The 21,522-nt window shown below is 37.6% G+C and overlaps 2 protein-coding genes across 4 annotated transcripts in view; both read right to left on the bottom strand.

Annotated features, from left to right (window-relative positions):
- LOC127443662 (prominin-1-A-like) overlaps positions 1–1,971 on the bottom strand; it is a 73,908-nt gene extending 71,937 nt beyond the window's left edge. Inside the window, exons 1-2 of the mRNA XM_051702397.1 lie at positions 1,842–1,971; positions 211–812 (exon numbers count right to left, since the gene is read on the bottom strand). Coding sequence (XP_051558357.1) covers positions 211–463 — 253 coding nt within the window. The 5' untranslated portion in view covers positions 464–812; positions 1,842–1,971. The remainder of the gene's footprint in view (positions 1–210; positions 813–1,841) is intronic.
- Positions 1,972–8,337: 6,366 nt separating this feature from the next.
- LOC127443635 (transmembrane anterior posterior transformation protein 1 homolog) overlaps positions 8,338–21,522 on the bottom strand; it is a 31,871-nt gene continuing 18,686 nt past the window's right edge. For all 3 annotated transcript variants that reach the window (XM_051702354.1, XM_051702355.1, XM_051702356.1), the window contains 5 exons: positions 12,771–12,830; positions 12,575–12,643; positions 12,295–12,371; positions 11,978–12,144; positions 8,338–11,353 (listed from right to left, as the gene is read on the bottom strand). In XM_051702354.1, the coding sequence (XP_051558314.1) occupies positions 11,118–11,353; positions 11,978–12,144; positions 12,295–12,371; positions 12,575–12,643; positions 12,771–12,830 (609 nt within the window). In that variant the 3' untranslated portion in view covers positions 8,338–11,117. The remainder of the gene's footprint in view (positions 11,354–11,977; positions 12,145–12,294; positions 12,372–12,574; positions 12,644–12,770; positions 12,831–21,522) is intronic.

Raw genomic sequence — 21,522 nt, 5'->3', positions numbered from 1 at the left:
AATATCCAAAACTGCCCCAGAAGATGCCTATTGATTCCACCTCATGCTGAGCAAAGCCTGGACCTGTATCACTCATCCCTCCAAAATCTGTAGCCAACTTATATAATGTATAGGCTATATGTTGATGTTTGCTATGAAACTTTGACCAGGCAAAGACAAATTCTGTCTCGAGAGTGTGGAAAACTCTCGATATGTAAATATGGAGCTCACCTTTGGGGAAAGGGTTTGGTTGAACCACGCACAGAAACGCGTGGACCATGTGGAAAAGAATACCGATGGCACCAGGTTCATAAAAAGCGTGCGTTTCGTACACCACCGACGGCACGAAGCCAAAGTCCAACGTTTCCACGGGCGCTTTGAGCATCGCGGTGCGCTTAGTATCCCGCCGCTGCTCGTGCGTTTCGCTGCTCGTGAGACTCCAGCACATCACCAGCACGAGCCCCACTTTCCACGACATATCCATCAGTTCGTTACGCGGAAAGATTTTGATAATGGGAGGGAAAATGAAGGGCAAAGATCAGCCTAGAGAGAGAAGAGTATGTTTCTTTGGGATGCTCCTTAGTCCACGACATCAAAAATAAAAATTAAAGAAAAAAAGTAACTGGCATAGAGAAAAAAGGGGGGAAAGTGAATCCAGCTGACGCGTTTACTCCCCGTTTCCTTCTGATGGTATCATGGTAAACATTCCTCCGACCTGTATAGCTCAGGATGAGTCGGATACTGTCAGCCACCGTTTCTGTGACCCGCTGTGTGCTCAACGGCAGATGCGACCTCTTCTGTCTACTGGCCCTCAATGTCTCCGTGCAAGCGCACTGGATTAAGAGGGAAAACACAGCGTCGGCTCAAAGTGAGTCAAGCCTTGTCAAAGTAGTTTATTGACATTCCTCTCCTGAAATACTATGTCTCCAGGAACTAGTGTGCAAGAACATAACGGACTTGCAAGAAAAATACTTAAACAACTAGATTAATAAATTTGGCTTGACAAAGCCTTGTCTGAAAGTTTAAAAGAAGTTTAAAAGCTTGGGGATAGATAGGCCATTTTCATATATGTAATATATATTTACCCAAGTACTAATAGTATTTGAATATGTACATACATGCTTAAATATATGAACAATAATTTTATATATTTATATATAGCTAAAAGTAAACATTATCTCATCATTTACTCACTTTCATATCATCCCAGATGTGTATGACTTTCTTTCTTCTGCTGAACACAGACTAAGATTTTTAGAAGAGTATTTCTGCTCTGTATGTCCATTTGCAAGTGAATGGTGACCAGAACTTTCAAGCTTCAAAAATCACATAAAGGTATCATAAACGTATGATCTATACGACTCCAGTGGTTAAATCTATGTCTTCAGGACCGATATAATAGGTGTGAGTGAGAAATAGATCAATAGTTGTCTTTTTTTACTGTAAATCTGAAATCATTCTGAAAATGAAATTGGAGATTTATAGTAAAAAAAGAATGACATATTTATCTGTTCTCACCCAAAGTGATTGCATCATATTGATTACTTTTATGCTGCCTTTATGTGATTTTTGGAGCGTAAAAGGTCTGGTCACCATTTACTTGCATATGGATATACAGAGCTGAAATATTCTTCTAAAAATCGTCGTTTGTGTTCAGCAGAAGAAAGAAAGTCATACACATCTGAGAAGGCATGAAAGTGAGAAAATGATGAGAGAATTTTCATTTTTGGGTAAACTATTCCTTTAATTCATAAAGCCTACTCATGGTTATCACACTCATGATTTTCATTGTCTGCTGATACTTAATGGTTCAGCAATAAATTGCCAAAGAATGATGATAACTCTGATAAGAATTCACTCACGATTCTCTTGGTAGGTAGGGTCACAGCTTCAGAGCAGCGTATAGGTCACATAAAAACATAGTCCACTTCCCTTTACACAGTCAAAAAGTTAAATGAGGGGAAAGACTCTGCCAAGACATTCCCTCTTTACTGAAATGTCCCACAACTACATTTGGAACAGCTGAAAAGACTCTGTGTGTTTGTGTGTGTATGGACAGGAATACCAACAAAAAGAGGAGGGGGCTAAGAGGCCACAATTTGTAAAAAGTCAGACATCACAACCAAGATGGGCATGCATGCACATTACACACACATACTATACAGAGAAAAAAGGAAAAATAGAGCTTTGATCGAGTTTAAGACAGAGCCCTTTTGAGGTTATGTTCAGTAAAATAAGATAATAAGAAAATAAGACTGAGAGAGACAAAAGAGATTTAAGCATGATAAATCCCCTCTCTCTATATATCCATCAGTGCAAGTGTCTCTGAACTGTTTCCTTTCTAGCTAATCTTGTGCGCTTCAATGCAAACAAGAAAATATAAATTTTTGTACAAAGGAGTTGGTCAATGTTCAGTCAAATGTGCTTATTTTACCAAAGAAATAATGCAGAATCTTAAGTATTTCTTATTAATTTTATGTCATAATATTTACTTTTAAATGTTGAAAATCCTACAACTTAAAAAAAATATACATAAATATTCTTTAGACCACTCATTCACTCTTTGTGATCTAATTTTACACACACTTCAACTCAAAATCTAAATCGGTTTAAATTCGTGTTTAGATCTCATACAGATCAGTTTACTGTTACATAATCTTCAAGTGACTATTTTTGGCATTGGGTCAGAGAGGTTCAGTTTAATCCAATCCTTGACAACTACATCATAGGTCTCTTTTGCAACCAATCATGACAGGTTTTGATTATCAGGGAGAATTAATCATTTGCACATAACTCATATAAGTGGTGTCACAGTATTGACCCTGCAGGATTCTTGCTGCACAAATTTATAAACCTATACCACGTATATTCAGTCTTGCTTCCACCTTGCATTACTTAATGCCAGTTTCTGTACTGAACAAGAAAATTTAATGGAAACTAAAATGTATCATCTATTCAATCAATCACCTGTTACACATACAGTATATACATATAGTACATACAGCACAGTGCAACAGTAAATAAAAAGTCCTACAGCTCCAGGTCTCAGCTGGGGATTTCGATTTCTAAATCTATTGTGAGATAAGCACGCTGTAGACATGAGTGGCTGTGCAACCAGGCACTTTATTAACATATGTGGAAAGGAAATTAAAGAGCACCTATTATGGTTTTTAAACGTGCCTAATTTTGTTTTAAAGGTCTCATACAATAGATTTAAATGCATCCAAGGTCAAAAAACACTTTAATTTGCTCATAATTTAAATTGCAGCATTACCTTTTTTTTTTCCAGTGTCAAAAATGGCTCGCTCAATGACCCGTTCTAAAGGATTCATTCTAAATTCCTCCATTCAGAGAGCCTACACTGCTCTGATTGGTCAGATGTCCCAGTCTGTTGTGATTGGTCTACCGCTTAGTGTAGTGTTTGAGGGCGGGTCAAAGCTGTTCGCAAGCAGCCAATGAAGACCAGAGGTGGGTTTTTTGTTACCAAAATATGTAGGTTTGAACAGGAAGTAAGTCTGGAATTACTAATGACTCGTTTCAGGTGTTCAGAATCAGTTCTTTCTTTTGGGAGTCAATAACTCCATTTGTCATGCACTTTTATTTTCGAAAATTTGCAGACTTTTTTACATTTACAAACAGCTATATAACACACTACATGAAAGGTAATATTTGAAAAACCATAATAGGAGCTCTTTAAGACTTGCAAGGAATTGCATGTACCTTTATATGGTGTCTGAATGATGTAACCTGTGTTAGAGCTGAAATGCATGTGATACTGGATGTTACACTAACTAACTAAAATATATATGTACACTTTAATAGGAACACTGTGGTCATAGCAAAGTGCCCGACGTGGTATTCTGCTGTTGCAGCCCATCCACCTCAAGGTTCGATGAGTTGTGCATTCTGAGATGCTAATCTGCTCACTACAATTGTACAGAGTGGTTACCTAAGCTACCGTAGCCTTTCTGTCTGCTCAAACCAGTCTGGCCAATCTCCATTGACCTTTCTCATCAACAAGGCGTTTCCATCCACAGAACTGCTGCTCACTGGATGTTTTTTTGTTTTTGGCACCATTCTGAGTAAACTCTAGAGACTGTTGTGCCTGAAAATCCCAGGAGATCAGCAGTTACAGAAATACTTAAACCAGTCCGTCTGGCACCAACAACCATGCCACGGTCAAAATCACTGAGATCACATTTTTATCCCATTCTGATGGTTGATGTGAACATTAAATGAAGCTCCTGACCTGTGTCTGCATGATTTTATGCATTGCACTGCTACCGCACGTTTGGCTGATGAGATAAGTTGACAGGTGTTCCTAATAAAGTACTCAGTGAGTGTATAGTCTTGCTTCCACCTTGCATTACCGAATGCCAGATTCTGTAATAAAAAATCACTCCGCTTGTGTTTGTTCCATTCTAAACTAAAGTGTAAGAGCAGTGCATATGTGTTAAGAGCTATATATGTCTCTTTACCTTTAATTTTGTGACAATATATATTTTAGCCAGCAGGTGGCAGTAAAATACCATTTTTGTGTGTAATATGAGCCAGGTGATATGAAGCAAGTCAGCGTCAGTCAGTGTTTTCATTCATCTGCACTACGTTATTGCTCGTATTACTACTACACTACTAAAGCTAGGAAATAGCTTTAAATGGCTTTAAACTAACAACTTCAGCATTAAGGCTCATCACAGCTGAGAGACACAACAGACTGATTATTTACTCAAACTCAAGGCGCTTACCTCTTACCAGCGTTTCCACATTGGATTGGACATACTGTTCAAAATGGTGGAGGACATTGCGGTTTCTATAGTGAATGACTCTTGCGCACCGGCTACCGCGAAATAGGGAGGAATATCCCCGCTTGCACGGCTATTTTTCCACTGAGAAAATAGGATGAATTTGACTAAAATGACATTATCTCCAGAAAGCTGACTAACACACTACAGGATCTCTGCTTGGGAGTGGTAACAGGTGATGGCACACGCTCCATCTCTCTCTCTCTCTCTCACACACACACACCCTTGTTTCTCCAATAACTTGTTAGAAACAGCCCAAGCTGTGATACTAGTTCTAAAGTGACATTTTTTAATTACTAACGAAGGCTTGGACATATCATTTGGTTTGAACCAGCAACAGCAGTTTCTGATCCGCGGCATAAGAATGTAGTTCCATGCACAAATGCGTTTTTTATGACTGTATTCAGTTTTAACTAATTTTTTACAATTTATTTGTTCATTGATATATAAGCAATATCACACTTGCAATTGTGCTATATGGCTCTAAATCGGCACTGCTGTGATTACCTACGGCACTCGGCTTGCTCGTGCGATATTGCTTAATTAAAATGTATCATCTATTCAGTCAATCACCTGTTACACATATATACATACTGTGCAACAATTAATAAAAAGTTGTACTGCTCCAGGTCTCAGCTTTTTTTTTTTTTTTTTGCTGATTTTTTTCCCTTTTTCTCCCAATTTGGAATGCCCAATTCCCAATGTGCTTTTAAGTCCTTGTGGTCGCATAGTGATTCACCTCAGTCCGGGTGGCCAAGGATGAATCCCAGTTGCCTCCGTGTCTGAGATCGTCAACCCATGCATCTTATCATGTTGAGCGTGTTGCCACGGAGACATAGTGCGTGTGGTGGCTTCACGCCATCCACCGCGGCAACCACGCACCCCACCGAGAATGAACCACATTATAGCGATCACGAGGAGGTTACCCCATGTGACTCTACCCTCCCTAGCAACCAGACCAATTTGGTTGCTTAGGAGACCTGACTGGAGTCACTCAGCAGGCCCTGGGATTCAAGCTAGCGAACCCCAGGGGTGGTAGCCAGTGTCTTTACCACTGAGCTACCCAGGCCCCTTCAGCTGGGGATTTCCATTTTAATAACTAAAGCTTTAGCAATCACTCTTTAGGCATGAGTGGCTGTGCAACAAGGCACTTTATTAATCTTCCTATACTGTTCGGTCATTTTTGACCAAAATAAATTTTTCAGATGTAATAAAATGGTTTCCTTTATCTGAGTGGTACAAGTGACTTTTCCTCCACTTGCCATCTGAACACACACAAAAATTGTCTAAGTGGTCGTAAAAAAAGCGACACGTTTACTGTTCACGGTCAAAATCGACTGACCATAGGAAATGAATGGGAAAGACTAAAAAATATACAGGTGCATCTCAATAAATTAGAATGTCGTGGAAAAGTTCATTTATTTCAGTAACTCAGCTCAAATTGTGAAATTTGTGTATTAAATCAATTCAATGCACACAGACTGAAGTAGTTTAAGTCTTTGGTTCTTTTAATTGTGATGATTTTGGCTTACATTTAACAAAAACCCACCAATTCACTATCTCAAAAAATTAGAATATTTTGACATGCCAATCAGCTAATCAACTCAAAACACCTGCAAAGGTTTCCTGAGCCTTCAAAATGGTCTCTCAGTTTGGTTCACTAGGCTACACAATCATGGGGAAGACTGCTGATCTGACAGTTGTCCAGAAGACAATCATTGACACCCTTCACAAGGAGGGTAAGCCACAAACATTCATTGCCAAAGAAGTTGGCTGTTCACAGAGTGCTGTATCCAAGCACGTTAACAGAAAGTTGAGTGGAAGGAAAAGGTGTTGAAGAAAAAGATGCACAACCAACCGAGAGAACCGCAGCCTTATGATTGTCCAGCAAAATCGATTCAAGAATTTGGGTGAACTTCACAAGGAATGGACTGAGGCTGGGGTCAAGGCATCAAGAGCCACCACACACAGACATGTCAAGGAATTTGGCTACAGTATTCCTCTTGTTAAGCCACTCCTGAACCACAGACAACGTCAGAGGCGTCTTACCTGGGCTAAGGAGAAGAAGAACTGGACTGTTGCCCAGTGTTCCAAAGTCCTCTTTTCAGATGAGAGCAAGTTTTGTATTTCATTTGGAAACCAAGGTCCTAGAGTCTGGAGGAAGGGTGGAGAAGCTCATAGCCCAAGTTGCTTGAAGTCCAGTGTTAAGTTTCCACAGTCTGTGATGATTTGGGGTGCAATGTCATCTGCTGGTGTTGGTCCATTGTGTTTTTTGAAAAGCAAAGTCACTGCACCTGTTTACCAAGAAATTTTGGAGCACTTCATGCTTCCTTCTGCTGACCAGCTTTTTAAAGATGCTGATTTCATTTTCCAGCAGGATTTGGCACCTGCCCACACTGCCAAAAGCACCAAAAGTTGGTTAAATGACCATGGTGTTGGTGTGCTTGACTGGCCAGCAAACTCATCAGACCTGAACCCCATAGAGAATCTATGGGGTATTGTCAAGAGGAAAATGAGAAACAAGAGACCAAAAAATGCAGATGAGCTGAAGGCCACTGTCAAAGAAACCTGGGCTTCCATACCACCACAGCAGTGTCACAAACTGATCACCTCCATGCCACGCCGAATTGAGGCAGTAATTAAAGCAAAAGGAGCCCCTACCAAGTATTGAGTACATATACAGTAAATTAACATACTTTCTAGAAGGCCAACAATTCACTAAATTTTTTTTTTTTTTATTGGTCTTATGATGTATTCTAATTTTTTGAGATAGTGAATTGGTGGGTTTTTGTTAAATGTGAGCCAAAATCATCACAATTAAAAGAACCAAAGACTTAAACTACTTCAGTCTGTGTGCATTGAATTTATTTAATACACGAGTTTCACAATTTGAGTTGAATTACTGAAATAAATGAACTTTTCCACGACATTCTAATTTATTGAGATGCACCTGTATTATAGATTATAGCTTGTGAGTGCTGGTCCTCATCCATTTAAAATAAATAAATAAATAAATAAATTTGGAAAGAAATTTAGGTTGCAGTTATTTTACAGTACGTGAACTTTCAGTATACTTACAGTGCACTTACCCGTAAAGTACTAAGTAATATTAGGTTACTACATGCACTTAATATGGGTTAAGGTTAGGTTTAGTACCTAGTAATTACTATAGTTGTTGTAATTATATAGTATGTAAGTGTAGAACAGTACTTTAAAATAAAGTGCTACCGAACTTCATACATAGGCAATAATGTCATAATGTCAATCATTTAAGCATAAGACTTAAGATTAAATGGTTTTTAAGATTTTGAGTAACAAATTCAGTGATGTCCAAACATTTGACTGGTAATTTTGTTTCTTACAAGCTTATGACATTGTGCACCACCTGGACTTGAAAATAGAACATTTATTATCTGATATTTTATGAATTGTGTGGGAGTATGTGTTTGTGTGTGTGTTAGGTTTCCACCCTGAATAAAGCACATTTTAAGAACTGGTACCATGGCAGCAAACTCTATAACAACCACCAGCACAGAAAAAGAGATCAACAAAGAGGTAAAAAACAACAAAACTTTAATAGAACAACACCCCCATTCCCTACCCCAATTCTGTCTTTGAAACATCCCAAACAAGGGATGTGACATTGTCATTCCTTTTCTGTTTCTTCAGGAAACATAAATGTATAAGACCCTTGGATGCTTATGCCAATATGGGTAACACAGGGGAAACAGACTAAAAGGACAATATAGTCACTGAGGACACTGGTGAGAGAAAACAGCAGTAAAATCCAGCAGGTTGGAAAGAACTTGGTCCAAATGAACAGACAGGAATATGAATTACAAAGAATCGTGCAAGTATGGATGTTTAGAGCAAAATCATCCCTTTGAGTACTGATCCAGATCCAATACAATCAAACTTCTCACAGAAAAAAATAAAAATCTCTTAACATGTCAAAATATGATTCTACCCAGTGGGAGTGCACAGGTATTTAACATTTAAAGTGCAGCACAACAAAACCAAACGCTTGCCATCAATGGGCTCTAAATTGACTGCAATTTGTTTTTAGAAGATTATAAACTCGTCTGGTGCTCTTATAGTGATCTATGAACAGTTTATAAAGCATTACAACTCTAGCCCTGGGACTATGTATACTGAAATATTCAGAAAACAGAAATTCTGTTCTCTTTGAGAAGTATTCAGATATTTTTTCTGACATCAAAAGAAAAAAAACACTCTTTAATGTAATGTTGGCAGTTTAAGCGAGTGCTTCTGAAAAGGTTTTGCAGATGTGTCGACAGTGCTATTGAGTGTTTAAAAGAAATTGCATTGCGTTAGATAACAGAGTTAACAATTCCTTGGCATATTTTAAATGTTCACAAAATTAATATTTTTCCTAAACAATAAATGAAATGAAAACAGCTTGGTTTTTGAGAAAATTTAGCACTTTCATTCACACAATATGACAGCCTTATGACCACCGTGGACACCCTAATGTCAGCAATTACAAATGGGCATGTTTGTAACAAAGTAGATTTAAGATTAAATATTTAATTGTGATATTTAATGCCACCATGATGGTGTTATGAAATGAAGCAATTATAACCACACATTTATGAATATGAACTATATGAATTCTTACTGAACAAGCAGTCATACTTTTAGACAATAAACAGAAATGCAAAACATCTTGTGGCAACTGAGAACTAAAACTTACATTCTGAGATTCAGATCTGCTAAGAAGATATGACATTAGAGGTTCACAAGAAAATGAGTTTTAAGACAGTGTGGTCTGTTAGTATACAATTCTAGGTAAATGTATAAAGTATCTATGATGACATTCCACTCATTTAAGTTTTATAAGCAATACATTATGTGAAGTTACAGTTCATGGGCTTTCGCAGGTGTGACTGGTTTAAAAGTAGTCTATAAAGAAAATCTGACATTTAATATTTCGGCTCTTTATACAGTAAGGTTGATATTTATTAGCTTACATAACTGGCTTCTGATGCTCATAAACCTTTAAAAACTGTTTAATAAGGGTAAATGGATGACATTCTTTCTAAACCTTTAAATTCATGGCTGTGAAACACAAGATATTAGCAAATATTTTCAGCTTTGCTTTGGTCAAGATTCTGACTTGTTGGAATGTTGGTAATTGACTGATTAGTATCTGCTCCCAACATTAGCACCAATGTATTATTGTACATTAGATATGCTACCCTTGGTACAGTCATATAAAACAGTTTGGTAAAAAAAAAAAATAACCCTGCTGGGCAGACTGTGTGCAACACCACAGGTTGACTAAATGCAATAATGTGGTTCGTCTGGTCGTGGGTGAAATTTAGTTTTCCTATGCAATGCCGATGTGTGTTAAAACCTGACTTCCAATGGACATCCCTAAATGGAAAATAATTATTTAATTACTAAAATAATGAATAGTGGCAAAACATATGTTATGGTCCTGAACCCTTATTCAGTTTTATGTTCCCATGCTCTATCTTACGTCCGTGAACCTTTAGTTCAGATGATGACCTTAAAAAACAAACATTTTTAAGGTGTAAATGAATCAGCTTATCACAGCATGTGTTTCATTGAAGTATCACATACTTAAAATGGTCTTTAAAAACATTACCTCAAATGATGCTTGAAAAATTAATCTGCATCATCCATCTGTAATTTCACAATTACACTTTAGAATCATCTCCCAGTGAACATGATGATATTTTAAAAAAAAACTCTTTTAAGGGTAATTAAAGATTGGAGAGTTGAGGGGATACTCCAAATGAAATAAATTATGAAGACAAAACTTGAAAATTGCCTATTCCAGCTTAGACCTTTAATTTGGTTTACTGACCTGCAGATGCGTTAGTCATGATTATTTATATCCCTTTCTGAATTCATCTTTGAACGGAATCTTCAGACTAGTAGTTTAATGTCTGGTACAACTATAACTTTAGAACAGAATCCATCCATTTCTCTCTTTGTCTTCATTTTAATACCCCAATACAGGACAGCAAAGAGACCAGTGTACCAAGATCTTCCCGCCATCCAAAAGTGGACTCCCTTCAAGTTACTGAAAGTATAGAAACTTCACTGGGTGGAGTCCAAATGGCTAAGACTGTGTGTATGTTTGTGTGATTGTCTGTGTATGAGTGTGTTTGATTTTCAGTCTTAAATAAATTAGGTGCATCACTTATCAATAAATATCCTGCAGTCTCTCACTGTCCCATTCCAACGAGCTCTGGTTCACAGGTCAAAAATCAAGCTGGCAGAGAGGCTGGGCATTTCAGTGCATACATGGCATCACTCTCAAACTTGAGTGTTCGTGCATTCATGTCAGTCGATACGGTTACCACAGATAGTAAAGCGATCAATCTCCAACAAGTCTTTTTTGGGTGCCCTATGTGTAAGTTCAGTTTCATCCTGAATAAGGCTTTTCTCTTCAGATTCATCTGGTGTAGTGAGGAACTGATCTGATTCGCTGGTGGGGAGTTGAGGGGTGGGGTATTCATCCGTGTGAGTGGGCTGAGTTGTGACTGACGCAGACATGCACTCCTCCTCCACTGGCACACCTTAAGAGGGAGTGTGGACACAATTAGTCAATGAGAACAAAACCTTTCACGACCGATTAGTTAACCACAATTAGTGGTAAGTAGTTAACCAAGCTGAGTAACATCTACTTGCTGATGTAACAGTAAAAATGAGAAAAGACAGGCCAGAAACACTACACACCAAGGTCAGCTATTAACCAGGGCATGGGAGAAAAATACCACAGAGTGTGACAAAAATGCCCTGAAAAAATGTAGTGTACTCTTTAGATTTTATATCTGTTCTCTAACATTTAATATATTTAATTAATGTCTATTCTAGGTCTATCTAGTTAAGAATGGATTTGAAGTGGATTTGACATAAATAGACAGCATGCTGTGTTTTCTTATATGGTTAGAAAATCAATTCAAGGGGGCAATATTTCCCCCTTAATAACAAAGTTCATTTCCGATGCTGCAACAATCTAACATGTTATGAACACAGAGGGAGTCATGAATCTGCGGGGTGCTTTAACTGAAGTTTAATATCATTATACAGTATAAACACACTGTAGACACATTTAGCTTTATAAGACTCATGAACTATTTTAGAGTTTCTTCTTTCTTTTCAGGGTTTCTTGCGTGATTCAGTAGGTGTGTGTGTGTTACCTGGTGGTTCTCGTGTGTGTTTGGTACGATGGGCTCTGCTGGACACTCTGCTGGGAGTGGCAGAGGGGGGATTCTGAAACAGCTTTTCCTCCATTTTTGCCTCTTTTACATACGTACAGGATTTCCCCAACAACACAATACTGTTTAGCACCTTCAAAGTGATCATACTGAATAAACAGACACACACAGGGTCAGTGGCAAATTTTGATCAAACATATTTTACAATATTACAAATAATAACAATATAAGAAAACCTAACATTAAACAACATAACCTATTAAAAATCACAACTATTTAAAACAAATATGAAATCATACCCCAAGTAGAAGAGCACAACACATACAATGGACAGAGAGCCCTGGATCTTCACAGAGCTGGTCACCACCCGGATCAACTGTCAATCATATACTAAAAATATATCACTGTGTAATATCATGTTACTACACATCCCAGTACCTTAAGGTAAACAGATTCAAAAGTACTGAAAAATGTAGCTTCACAATGATTCATTGTTAGATGTAAATATGCCTTAACATTGTGTCCTGAATGACAGTTTTGGTGTTGTTATTGATGTGAAATGAGAATGAGACAGGTTACCAGTAGAGCAAGAGGAAGTGGAATGAAGCCCATCCTCCTGGACACACTGTCACTGTAGTCTGTATATGCCTGGAAAACACATACACACACACATCTGAATGATCAGTCAATCTGATTAGTAAACTTGGTCAAAATGTTCTTTAACAGAGTCACAGTCACAGACTAGACGAGCAGGGATTAGTGAATATGCACTTACATTTTTCTGTCTGCTGCTGACCAAATCAAATGCCAGACTTGCTCTGTATTCACTGTAGACCTGCAAACACACACACACACACACACACACACACACACACACACACACACACACACAGACTTTAAAAATCAATTACTGGCAGAGCATCTTTATACATACATTACCAGTCAAAGGTATGGACACACTTGACTGAATGTGTTTCTCATGAGCTGTAAGACCTTTTCATCTAAAAGTTGATGCTTGAATGCTTAAAATTAGTAATGCAGAAAAATTTTGACTTTATTCTCAAAATATTACGAGATTGAAGTCAAAATTATGAGAATAAAGTCATAGCATTACGAGATAAAGTCGTATTATTTTGAGGATGAAGTCAAAATTATGAGAATAAAGTCAAAATGACCAGAAACAGCACGTCATTATCACAACGATAGAATGCCGAGCCAGCAGCTTCATCAATGCAAGAAATGGATGTAGATGATTTAGTTAAATCATACTTTAGTTTAGGATTTAGCAACATAGAAATCCTTCGTCATCTTTTGGCACATCAGCACGAAGTTATTATTGGGATCTGGACACTGCAGCGGTTATGAATTGAATTTATTCTGGAGAAGCAGACAGACGTTCGCGCAGTCCCGCTGGGTGTGGGTGATGCTTGGGATGGGTTTCCCGAAGCTCTAAGTTGAAAGTTAGTAGCACTTAAATTGTACTTACTATAGCACATTTCCCAAAAGCATCGTTATCTAAGTAGCACGTAAAAACGCTTGTAAATTAACTAGAGCTATGATCCGCTCTTAAGTCTGTAAATTACTACATGTATTGTTCTCGCATCTTTCACAATTTATCAGATACAAAGGGACATTTAATCAATTATATTAATATATTTTGATCATTGGAAATCCATTGTACACGGGGATAAAAAAAGTGTTGAAAAAAATCGCACTGAAATCAATTGGCAGTCTCCGCAGTCTGTGCACGCCATGTGATAGGTGTAAATTAGGTCTAAAGATAGATCTAAATTTACATGACACAATACAGTATAATGTTTTTTTGGCCTTCTTTGATAAGCATAATTGTAATGGCAACAGAAATATATGTTCTTATTGAACAGATTTGCTTAGAAGACATATGTGATTAGTGTGACCCTGCAGTTTAAAACTTAAATAGGCCAAAATAAATAATGAAAATATGGTTAACAAAGGAGGGTGAGTGTGTGCAATGAGTGATTGATTCTCCCTCTTCCTCCTCCTCCTCTTCTTCCTCCCTCCAATGAATGATTCAAATAGACCTAGTCTGTTTACATGGCAGTCACAAATTGCATGCTGCATATTGCACAGTAGGGTTTGCGATATGAAAGAAATATATTCATGATATTTTTCGAAAACAATATAGCCATATCCGATTACATCATAATTTTAATTTTAAATTTATGTATTGATACACAAAAAAACTTTAAATTCAAATTACACTTCAAATGAAATGAAAAATAAATAATAAATAAATAAAATAAAAAAGAAAACATAAGTATACTGATATTAAATGAGCATAAATTGTAGCTATAGGTGTTTAAATTGTAACAGGTGTAATTTCGCATTTGTCCTGCAAGTGTCTGCATAAGTCTATGTGCTTACGATGCTCTTAGCTCTGTATGATTACTCCAGAGCACTCATTAATCTACGAGTATTTTCAAGTACTACTTAAGTTACGATGCTTTTGGGAAACGGGCCACAAATCTAAGATGAATCGTAAGATGGAATCTATGATCTACTTAAGCTTACAATGCTTTTGGAAAACGAGGCCCAAGTCTGTTTACATGGCAGTCACAGATTGCATGCTGCATAATGGCAGTAAGGCTACAAGTGCACAGTAGGGCTGGGTGATATGAAAGAAATATATTCATGATATTTTTTCGGAAAAAAAATATCGCCAAATTCTATTACATCATCAACCCCCCGGCCGGGATCGGTGAATATACTTGCTTTATTGGTTGTGCTTTACAAATTACACTTGAAACACTGAAAAACTTCAACCAAAGATATGTCTAAATTGAAATTACAATTCAACCGAAACGAAAAAGCTATAAGAATAATGAAGTGGTAAAAAAAAAAAAAAAAAAAAAAAAGAATATAAGCACCCTTCCTTTTGCCATCACACAAGTATCTGTCAACAGGTGGAAAATTACTAATACAAATTAAGATCTGAAGACAATTATGAATGTAAACATAATAATGATAATGATAATAATAATTAAAATATAAATACATTTTAGGTTCAAGGTGAACTTGTTTAGGTTGTATACCCATCTGCTATATAAAGTGAACCTGCCGCTTTACGTGTGTTCCAGGAAACACGCTCAAGCTGCACTCCTCTGAACAAACAGTGCATCAGAGATGCACATCGACGGCTTTTCTGTCATCTGTTCTTCAAAATATAATAAAGTGTGTTTCTTCAAGCGCGTGTCTTTGTGTCTATAGTTCAGCCTACTGATGTTCATCATTTTAATCCTGTTCTTTGTGCATCTGTTCAGGTCCCAGCCAAAGAAACAAAACTTTACGTGAGAACCCCTTATAATGCACATCGCGTGCATTCATGTTACATGCATTTTTTTTTTGCGTCACTTTCATTAAATCTCTATGAAGTTGAGAATTAATACATTTGAAACCCCATCTTACTAAAGCCATCATTTCTGTAATTAAATTTGGTAATAGTTAATACATTTCGGCACCTCGACAAGGTTACAAACAACTTTTCAGTATTTCCACGTTATTTCATTTTGAGAAGACAAACTTTGACATATTTTGACCAAAGTTTCAGCACCTTTGGACTGGACAGTTCCCGTAACGAAGCACTTAAATTCTACTTTATAACGAGGGATCTATGTGCTGGTTTGAGAGACAAGACGTTACTCCATCTTAAAATAACGAGCAACATTCGACAAGATGATCGTAAACGCTTAAGTTGCAACGTAATCGGGAAACCAGCCATTGTTAGGCTCATTGCAGATTGCGCTTAATTCACAAAAACTGCCTGGCGCAGTTTAGATCACGCTATTGCCACAAATAATAGTAGTAAAATGGATTTTATTTATATACACTATATTGCCAAAAGTATTCGCTCACCCATCCAAATAATTGAATTCAGGTGTTCCAATCACTTCCATGGCCACAGGTGTATAAAATGAAGCACCTAGGCATGCAGACTGCTTGTACAAACATTTGTGAAAGAACGGGCCGCTCTCAGGAGCTCAGTGAATTCCAGCGTGGTACTGTGATAGGATGCCACCTGTGCAACAAGTCCAGTCGTGAAATTTCCTCGCTACTAAATATTCCACAGTCAACTGTCAGTGGTATTATAACAAAGTGGAAGTGATTGGGAATGACAGCAACTCAGCCACGAAGTGGTAGGCCACATAAAATGACAGAGCGGGGTCAGCAGATGCTGAGGCGCATAGTGCGCAGAGGTCGCCAACTTTCTGCAGAGTCAATCGCTACAGACCTCCAAAGTTCATGTGGCCTTCAGATTAGCTCAAGAACAGTGCGTAGAGAGCTTCATGGAATGGGTTTCCATGGCCGAGCAGCTGCATCCAAGCCATACATCACCAAGTGCAATGCAAAGCGTCTGATGCAGTGGTGTAAAGCAAGCCGCCACTGGACTCTAGAGCAGTGGAGACGCGTTCTCTGGAGTGACGAATCACGCTTCTCCATCTGGCAATCTGATGGACGAGTCTGGGTTTGGCGGTTGCCAGGAGAACGGTACTTGTCTGACTGCATTGTGCCAACTGTGAAGTTTGGTGGAGCGGGGATTATGGTGTGGGGTTGTTTTTCAGGAGCTGGGCTTGGCCCCTTAGTTCCAGTGAAAGGAACACTGAATGCTTCAGCATACCAAGAGATTTTGGACAATTCCATGCTCCCAACTTTGTGGGAACAGTTTGGGGATGGCCCCTTCCTGTTCCGACATGACTGCGCACCAGTGCACAAAGCAAGGTCCATAAAGACATGGATGAGCGAGTTTGGTGTGGAAGAACTTGACTGGCCTGCACAGAGTCCTGACCTCAACCCGATAGAGCACCTTTGGATGAATTAGAGTGAAGACTGCGAGCCAGGCCTTCTCGTCCAACATCAGTGTCTGACCTCACAAATGCGCTTCTGGAAGAATGGTCAAAAATTCCCATAAACACACTCCTAAACCTTGTGGAAAGCCTTCCCAGAAGAGTTGAAGCTGTTATAGCTGCAAAGGGTGGGCCGACGTCATATTAAACCCTATGGATTAAGAATGGGATGTCACTTAAGTTCATATGCGTCTAAAGGCAGGTGAGTGAATACTTTTGGCAATATAGTGTATATATATATATATATATATATATATATATATATATATATATATATATATATATATATATATGTATATATTATATATATTATATATCTTTATTGTAAAGGGTTTAAACAATGTTTTCCATGCTTGTTCAATGACCATAAACAATTAATGAACATGCACCTGTGGAACGGTTGCTAAGACACTAACAGCTTACAGAGCGTAGGCAATTAAGGTCACAGTTATAAAAACTTAGGACACTAAAGAGACCTTTCTACTGACTCTGAAAAACACCAAAACAAAGATGCCCAGGGTCTCTGCTCATCTGCGTGAACGTGCCTTAGGCATGCTGCATGGAGGCATGAGGACTGCAGATGTGGCCAGGGCAATAAATTGCAATGTCCGTACTGTCCGCCATGGTCTGGGGCGGTGTGTCACAGCATCATCGGACTGAGCTTGTTGTCATTGCAGGCAATCTCAATGCTGTGCATTACAGGGAAGACATCCTCCTCCCTCATTTGGTACCCTTCCTGCAAGCTCATCCTGACATGACCCTCCAGCATGACAATGCCACCAGCCATACTGCTCGTTCTGTGCGTGATTTACTGCAAGACAGGAATGTCAGTGTTCTGCCATGGCCAGCGAAGAGCCCGGATCTCAATCCCATTGAGCACGTCTGGGTCCTGTTGGCTCGGAGGGTGAGGGCTAGGGCCATTCCCCCCAGAAATGTCCAGGAACTTGCAAGTGCCTTGGTGGAAGAGTGGGGTAACATCTCACAGCAAGAACTGGCAAATCTGGTGCAGTCCATGAGGAGGAGATGCACTGCAGTACTTAATGCAGCTGGTGGCCACACCAGATACTGACTGTTACTTTTGACCCCCCCTTTGTTCAGGAACACATTATTCCATTTCTGTTAGACACATATCTGTGAAACTTGTTCAGTTTATGACTTAGTTGTTGAATCTTTTTATGTTCGTACAAATATTTACACATGTTAAGTTTGCTGAAATAAAAGCAGTTGAAAGTGAGCAGACATTTCTTTTTTTTTGCTGAGTTTATATATATATATATATATAAATACACACACACACACACACACTGCGAGTAATCATGCTAAATTGCTAATTTGGTACTAGAAAATCACTTGCCATTATATCAAACCCAGTTGAAAGCTATTTGGTTTATTAAATGAAGCTTAACATTGTCTTTGTGTTTGTTTTTGAGTTGCCACAGTATGCAATAGACTGGCATGTCTTAAGAAAAAAAGAAACAGCTTTCTCTAGAAACTCGTAAGTCAATCATTGTTTTGAGGAATGAAGGCTATACAATGCTTGAAATTGCCAAAAAGCTGAAGATTTCATACAAAGGTGTACACTACAGTCTTCAAAGACAAAGGACAACTGGCTCTAACAAGGACAGAAAGAGATGTGGAAGGCCAGATGTACAACTAAACAAGAGGATAAGTACAACAGAGTCTCTGAGAAATAGACGCCTCACAGGAAACAGAAAAACAAAAAGAAAAGGTTAGAGTGGGCAAAGAAACACAGACATTGGACAACAGATAATTGGAAAAAGTGTTATGGATTTTAACCCATTGAGCTTTTGTGGGATCAGCTAGATTGTAAGGTGCGTGAGAAGTGCCCGACAAGACAGCCACATCTCTGGCAAGTGCTACAGGAAGTGTGGGGTGAAATGTCACCTGAGTATCAGGACAAACTGACAGCTAGAATGCCAAGGATCTGCAAAGCTTTTATTGCTGCACGTGGAGGATTTTTTGATGAGAACTCTTTGAAGTAGTTTTAATTGTAATAGTAATTTTTCAATTAATTATTAATGTCCTGACTATACATTGTGATCAGTTGAATGCCACTTTGGTGAATAAAAGTACCAATTTCTTTCCATTAGAGCAAAATCTGTACATTATTACAAACTTTTGGCCCCCAGTGTATATCTATATATACACACACACACACACACACACACACATACACACTACCGGTCAAAAGTTTTGAAACACTTGACTGAAATGTTTCTCATGATCTTAAAAAATCTTAAATCTTTTGATCTGAAGGCATATGCTTAAATGTTTGAAATTAGTTTTGTAGACAAAAATATAATTGTGCCACCATATTAATTTATTTCATTATAAAACTAAAATTTAATACAAGTTTTTTTTTTTTTTAAATTGATGACTTAGACCAAATAATAAAGAAAAGCAGCCCATAAGTGCCCAACATAGATCAAAACTATCAAAAACATACACAGCTGTTCTCTCTACCTGTAGCTTTGGTCTTCAGCAGTCAACACCCGATCGCATTGCACCACCTACTGGTGCGAACGGATAGCACCAGGTTGAGATTGTGCATTGGTACTCTGCTGCTTTTACCTGCAGTTCCTAGATATGGAAGGTTGAATTTCCAACCAAATTTGAACCACTAAATTTGAGGAAGCAAATTTTGTTAAGCGAAATAGAACGGGCTGAATTTTAACTGTCGAAAACTCTAGATGGTATTTTCAAATGAACTGAATATTTTGGAAATGAACTTTTGAAGGTGAATATTTATTTTTATATTTTTAATAATGAAATTAGCTGTGAAATTTTTCCAAAAGAAATATTCAATGCCAAAAATACAACCATGTTAAATTTCAGTCTCCCAAAATGCAAGCACTGTAAATTCAACGCATTTAAATGCAAGCACTGATAATACAATGCATTTATTTTTTCGATTAGAGCAATTCACCATGCTTTTATGCTTCAAAGACTTTAGTCATGAATTTAGCTCCATTCGGGAGCGTGTCTCTTGTAACACACATAAAGCGGCATGTTCACTTTATATAGCAGATGTGTATACAACCTAAACGAGTTCACCTTGAACCTAAAATGTATATATATTTTAATTATTATTATCATTATCATGTTTACATTTATTTTTGTCTTCAGATCTTAATTTGTATTAGTAATTTTCCACCTGTTGTAGACAGATACTTTTTCGTTTTGTTTGAATTGTAATTTGAATTTAGACATATCTTTGGTTGAAGTTTTTCATGTTTCAATACATAAATGTAATTTGTAAAACACTACCAATAAAGCAAATATATTCACCGATCTCGGCCAGAGGGTTGACGATGTAATCGAATATGGTGATTTTTTTTCAAACAAATTTTATGAATATATTTCTTTCATATCACCCAGCCCTACTGTGCACTTGTAGCCTTACTGCCATTATGTAGCATGCAATTTGTGACTGCCATGTAAACAGACTTGGGCCTCGTTTCCCAAAAGCATCGTAAGCCTAAGTAGATCGTAGAATCCATCTAACAATTCATCTTAGATTTGCGACCCGTTTCCCAAAAGCATCATAACTTAAGTAGTACTTGAAAATACTCGTAGATTAATGAGTGCTCTGGAGTAATCATACAGAGCTAAGAGCATCGTAAGCACATAGACTTATGCAGACACTTGCAGGACAAATGCGAAATTACACCTGATACAATTTAAACACCTATAGCTACAATTTATGCTCATTTAATATCAGTATACTTGTTTTATTTTATTTTATTTTATTTTTTATTTTATTTATTATTTATTTTTCATTTAGTTTGAAGTGTAATTTGAATTTAGACATCTTTGATTGAAGTTTTTTGTGTATCAATACATGAATTTAAAATTTAAATTACGATGTAATCGGATATGGCTATATTGTTTTCGAAAAATATCATGAATATATTTCTTTCATATCGCCCAGCCTTACTTTGCATTTGTAGCCTTACTGCCAATATGCAGCATGCAATTTGTGACTGCCATGTAAACAGACTAGGACTATTTGAATCATTCATTGGAGGGAGGAAGAAGAGGAGGAGGAAGAGGGAGAATCAATCACTCGTTGCACACTCTCACCCTCCTTTGTTAACCATATTTTCATTATTTATTTTGGCCTATTTAAGTTTTAAACTGCAGGGTCACACTAATCACATGTGTCTTCTAAGCAAATCTGTTCAATAAGGACATATATTTCTGTTGTGATTACAATTATGCTTATCAAAGATAATATGTAAATTTAGATCTATCTTTAGACCAAATTTACACCTATCACGTGGCGTGCACAGACTGCCTATTGATTTCAATGTGATTTTTTCAACACTTTTTTTATCCCTGTGTACAATGATCAAAATATATTAATATAATTTATTAAATGTCCCTTTGTATCTGATAAACTGTGAAAGATGCGAGAACAATACATGTAGTAATTTACGGACTTAAGAGCGGATCATAGCTCTAGTTAATTTACAAGCGTTTTTACGTGCTACTTAGATAACGATGCTTTTGGGAAACGTGCTATAGTAAGTACAATTTAAGTGCTACTAACGTTCAACTTAGAGCTTCGGGAAACCCAGCCCAAGCATCACTCATGCCCAGCGAGACTGCGTGAACGTCTGTCTG

The sequence above is a fragment of the Myxocyprinus asiaticus genome, chromosome 7 (assembly GCF_019703515.2).
Source record: "Myxocyprinus asiaticus isolate MX2 ecotype Aquarium Trade chromosome 7, UBuf_Myxa_2, whole genome shotgun sequence".
NCBI classification, from domain to species: domain Eukaryota; kingdom Metazoa; phylum Chordata; class Actinopteri; order Cypriniformes; family Catostomidae; genus Myxocyprinus; species Myxocyprinus asiaticus.
This window is presented reverse-complemented; position numbering and strand designations above follow the sequence as displayed.